The sequence below is a fragment of the Guillardia theta genome (assembly GCF_000315625.1).
Source record: "Guillardia theta CCMP2712 unplaced genomic scaffold GUITHscaffold_518, whole genome shotgun sequence".
NCBI lineage: Eukaryota > Cryptophyceae > Pyrenomonadales > Geminigeraceae > Guillardia > Guillardia theta.
Window position 1 is genome coordinate 1 of NW_005434184.1, and position 5,100 is coordinate 5,100.

Below are 5,100 nucleotides of genomic sequence, written 5' to 3' on the forward strand. Positions count from 1 at the left end.
GACATACGGCATTCCCAGGGCGCAGCTGAGAGGCGCTGCGCTCTTTACTCAAAGTTAAGTTAAATATTTGGGTATGAGAATGAGGCGACAAGTACCGTTGTACGGTACTGTTGTAGTACCATGCTCTGACTACAGTAGTACAGAAGTATCGTACGCAGACTGAGTGACCAGACCAGGCCCGTCACGGACTCTTCACTTCCTGCACAGATAAAAGCTGAGCTTGGAGGATCAAAGAGCATCTCCATCCGACTCCATGTTGAGATCCTCCAAGCTCAGCATCTCTGACATACGTGTACTCGCCGCGATTGTCGCCTGTGCAGTCATGCTCAAGAATGAGGTCTTCTGTCGTCCTGTTGGGTAACCTGCTTGGGCTGCTGGTTCTCACCACCTCGATCTTGTACCCTACTGGAATGGTGTAGGGTAGCATGGATGGAGGCCTGGAGGTATCCACTATCCCGACATCCATGAATGGCTGCTCCCAGTCGCACCCCATGAGGTATGAACGAGCTTCTCGGATATCATTTCCTTCCTCCCCCTCTACCTTGCACATGGCTGTGCTTGATCCGATCCCCTTGCAGTCATTCAACCTCAGCCCCGCCGTTGGGTTGGAAGGCGCAACAGGAGCAATCATGCCGGGCCTTCTTCTCCCGTCGGGTCAAGATCATGCATCTCGTCTCCTGATCCTTACGACGTCAGGGCTAGAGACCCAGCAGTGTGTTGAGCTTCTTCTATCAATCGTGAAACATACACTCTTATCATGCGCGGTACTGGCGTCGCAGTCCATGTACCATGACAACCACTCTTGGTCCTCCCCCAGCTCGTTCACGCTAGCCAGCCATCCGTCATCCCTCTCTGCTACAGGCGCAGGAGGTCCTCCCCCAGCTCGTTCACGTCTCGGCTCGGTCTCGGTGAGGTCATGGGTACTTTCAGTAGTAGTCGTCTCGTCCGGCACGGGGGGAGACGGTACTGCAGCCTCCATGACCAGAGTGTTGGTAGATGAGGCTGCGGTCAGAGATGGCGCAGGGGCTCCTAGGTCATCCTCTAGGTCAGCTTCCGGCCAGCGGCGGTAGGGCCAGCGCTTGATGCCGATCTTGCGGCAGGCGGCCTTGAGGCTGGTGAGCGAGACGCCCTGGGACACCAGGGTCAGCAGGAGGCCCTGGCGATGGGAGATGAGAAGGGTGGGGAAGGTAGCGGGGCCAAGGCGAAGAAGAACTTACCAGGCGCCTTGCGGCAGACTCCTGGGGCAGGTGGAAGAGGGGCTCGAGCGTGGAGAGGGAGACGTGGACCTTGGCGAAGGAGGAGAAGGGGAAGGGGGAGTCGCGGGGACGTGGGGAGACCAGGACTAGGGAAGAGGCGGCCATGGCGCGTGGGCGGACAGGAGGGTTCAGTGCGAGGTTCGGGTGATGGTAAAGAGCTTCATCGATGAGTCCCAGTGAAACTACTCCTCTTCGTTTAGGATGCAAAAACTCACCCCTGGGACCCGTGGTTGCTAGTGCAAGAATCCTTGAGGAGGGGGGGTAGGGTAGGGGAATACGTGGAGGCAGGGTGAATACTTACCTTTTTCAGGATAAAACTCAGCCCCACCACCCGGCCCCTTAGTACTACGGGCCCGTGATGATATCGAGCCTCTATAGATCTCCCGACGAAACCATTTGCTTTGATTCATACGTCATGCGAAGAGGAGAGGTTTGGATGGGGTTGCAAGTGCTTGCAAGTGTTGTGCGAAGAGGAGAGGTTTGGATGGGGTTGATAGAGTCAAGGCTTGCAAGTGTTATGCGAAGAGGAGAGGTTTGGATGGGCTTCAAGACTTGCAAGTGCTTGCAAGTGCTATGTGAAGAGGAGAGGTTTGCAAGGGGTGGGAGGATTTGAATGACCTTGATCCCTTCGAACGGTCACTCGGGTGACTACGCCCCGGGCCGCCGGATGGGGGCCTGGCCTGTCCGGCGCCACACTAAGCCTTGCAGGCTTCGGCAGTGCGCCCCGGGCTCGCCGGCCAGTGCGACTCTGTGCCACGGTGCTGTTGAATACTTTGTTCGAGATCCGGATCAATGCATGCATTTCCTCTTCATCTCTTCGACGCAAGCAAATAGGCAAACTATACACGAGCATGGTGACAAAGAATGCGGTTGGCGAAATCGGAGGTTGGTGCAAGTATTGGGGCGTTGGATGTTGATGTCAAGAAGATGGTAATCAACGGCCTGTGTCGGGAGCTAAGGAAAGAGACGAATACCGTTGCTGCAGTGTCTGTGCAAGATGCTACAAAATGGAGCTCTCCTAGGGAGGGGGGCGGCGCAGGCGGCACCCGGAAGCAGATCAGAGAGCATCTCCATCCGACTCCATGTTGAGATCCTCCAAGCTCAGCATCTCTGACATACGTGTACTCGCCGCGATTGTCGCCTGTGCATTCATGCTCAAGAATGAGGTCTTCTGTCGTCCTGTTGGGTAACCTGCTTGGGCTGCTGGTTCTCACCACCTCGATCTTGTACCCTACTGGAATGGTGTAGGGTAGCATGGATGGAGGCCTGGAGGTATCCACTATCCCGACATCCATGAATGGCTGCTCCCAGTCGCACCCCATGAGGTATGAATGAGCTTCTCGGATATCATTTCCTTCCTCCCCCTCTACCTTGCACATGGCTGTGCTTGATCCGATCCCCTTGCAGTCATTCAACCTCAGTCCTGCCGTTGGGTTGGAAGGCGCAACAGGAGCAATCATGCCGGGCCTTCTTCTCCCGTCGGGTCAAGGGCATGCATCTCGTCTCCTGATCCTTACGACGTCAGGGCTAGAGACCCAGCAGTGTGTTGAGCTTCTTCTATCAATCGTAAAACATACACTCTTATCATGCGCTCTAGTGCAATGAGACATAAAAGTACAAACAGCTGCATGTCGTCTTGGGCCTCATCGGCCTTCAGACGGTACTGGCGTCGCAGTCCATGTACCATGACAACCACTCTTGGTCCTCCCCCAGCTCGTTCACGCTAGCCAGCCATCCGTCATCCCTCTCTGCTACAGGCGCAGGAGGTTGTGCCTCGGCTAGAGAGCTTCTCGGCTCGGTCTCGGTGAGGTCATGGGTACTTTCAGTAGTAGTCGTCTCGTCCGGCACGGGGGGAGACGGTACTGCAGCCTCCATGACCAGAGTGTTGGTAGATGAGGCTGCGGTCAGAGATGGCGCAGGGGCTCCTAGGTCATCCTCTAGGTCAGCTTCCGGCCAGCGGCGGTAGGGCCAGCGCTTGATGCCGATCTTGCGGCAGGCGGCCTTGAGGCTGGTGAGCGAGACGCCCTGGGACACCAGGGTCAGCAGGAGGCCCTGGCGATGGGAGATGAGAAGGGTGGGGAAGGTAGCGGGGCCAAGGCGAAGAAGAACTTACCAGGCGCCTTGCGGCAGACTCCTGGGGCAGGTGGAAGAGGGGCTCGAGCGTGGAGAGGGAGACGTGGACCTTGGCGAAGGAGGAGGAGGGGAAGGGGGAGTCGCGGGGACGTGGGGAGACCAGGACTAGGGAAGAGGCGGCCATGGCGCGTGGGCGGACAGGAGGGTTCAGTACGAGGTTCGGGTGATGGTAAAGAGCTTCATCGATGAGTCCCAGTGAAACTACTCCTCTTCGTTTAGGATGCAAAAACTCACCCCTGGGACCCGTGGTTGCTAGTGCAAGAATCCTTGAGGAGGGGGGGTAGGGTAGGGGAATACGTGGAGGCAGGGTGAATACTTACCTTTTTCAGGATAAAACTCAGCCCCACCACCCGGCCCCTTAGTACTACGGGCCCGTGATGATATCGAGCCTCTATAGATCTCCCGACGAAACCATTTGCTTTTATTCATACGTCATGCGAAGAGGAGAGGTTTGGATGGGGTTGCAAGTGCTTGCAAGTGTTGTGCGAAGAGGAGAGGTTTGGATGGGGTTGATAGAGTCAAGGCTTGCAAGTGTTATGCGAAGAGGAGAGGTTTGGATGGGCTTCAAGACTTGCAAGTGCTTGCAAGTGCTATGTGAAGAGGAGAGGTTTGCAAGGGGTGGGAGGATTTGAATGACCTTGATCCCTTCGAGTCACTCGGGTGACTACGCCCCGGGCCGCCGGATGGGGGCCTGGCCTGTCCGGCGCCACACTAAGCCTTGCAGGCTTCGGCAGTGCGCCCCGGGCTCGCCGGCCAGTGCGACTCTGTGCCACGGTGCTGTTGAATACTTTGTTCGAGATCCGGATCAATGCATGCATTTCCTCTTCATCTCTTCGACGCAAGCAAATAGGCAAACTATACACGAGCATGGTGACAAAGAATGCGGTTGGCGAAATCGGAGGTTGGTGCAAGTATTGGGGCGTTGGATGTTGATGTCAAGAAGATGGTAATCAACGGCCTGTGTTGGGAGCTAAGGAAAGAGACGAATACCGTTGCTGCAGTGTCTGTGCAAGATGCTACAAAATGGAGCTCTCCTAGGGAGGGGGGCGGCGCAGGCGGCACCCGGAAGCAGATCAGAGAGCATCTCCATCCGACTCCATGTTGAGATCCTCCAAGCTCAGCATCTCTGACATACGTGTACTCGCCGCGATTGTCGCCTGTGCAGTCATGCTCAAGAATGAGGTCTTCTGTCGTCCTGTTGGGTAACCTGCTTGGGCTGCTGGTTCTCACCACCTCGATCTTGTACCCTACTGGAATGGTGTAGGGTAGCATGGATGGAGGCCTGGAGGTATCCACTATCCCGACATCCATGAATGGCTGCTCCCAGTCGCACCCCATGAGGTATGAATGAGCTTCTCGGATACCATTTCCTTCCTTCCCCTCTACCTTGCACATGGCTGTGCTTGATCCGATCCCCTTGCAGTCATTCAACCTCAGTCCTGCCGTTGGGTTGGAAGGCGCAACAGGAGCAATCATGCCGGGCCTTCTTCTCCCGTCGGGTCAAGGGCATGCATCTCGTCTCCTGATCCTTACGACGTCAGGGCTAGAGACCCAGCAGTGTGTTGAGCTTCTTCTATCAATCGTTGAACATACACTCTTATCACGCGCTCTAGTGCAATGAGACATAACAGTACAAACAGCTGCATGTCGTCTTGGGCCTCATCGGCCTTCAGACGGTATCACAGTTCCCTATTCACTCGAGTGCCTGGAG

General features: G+C 56.1%; 2 protein-coding genes across 2 annotated transcripts; both read right to left on the bottom strand.

The window, feature by feature from the left end:
* Positions 1-228: 228 nt before the first annotated feature.
* Positions 229-1,361, bottom strand: GUITHDRAFT_122874 (hypothetical protein; the record flags this gene model as incomplete). Its single annotated transcript, XM_005817839.1, has 5 exons — positions 229-312; positions 386-437; positions 489-571; positions 749-1,129; positions 1,218-1,361. The coding sequence occupies 5 exons, from the start codon at positions 1,359-1,361 to the stop codon at positions 229-231; spliced, it is 744 nt and encodes a 247-aa protein (XP_005817896.1).
* A 1,548-nt stretch (positions 1,362-2,909) lies between these two features.
* GUITHDRAFT_122875 (hypothetical protein) lies at positions 2,910-3,513 on the bottom strand (the record flags this gene model as incomplete). Its single annotated transcript, XM_005817840.1, has 2 exons — positions 2,910-3,281; positions 3,370-3,513. The coding sequence occupies 2 exons, from the start codon at positions 3,511-3,513 to the stop codon at positions 2,910-2,912; spliced, it is 516 nt and encodes a 171-aa protein (XP_005817897.1).
* Positions 3,514-5,100: the final 1,587 nt, after the last annotated feature.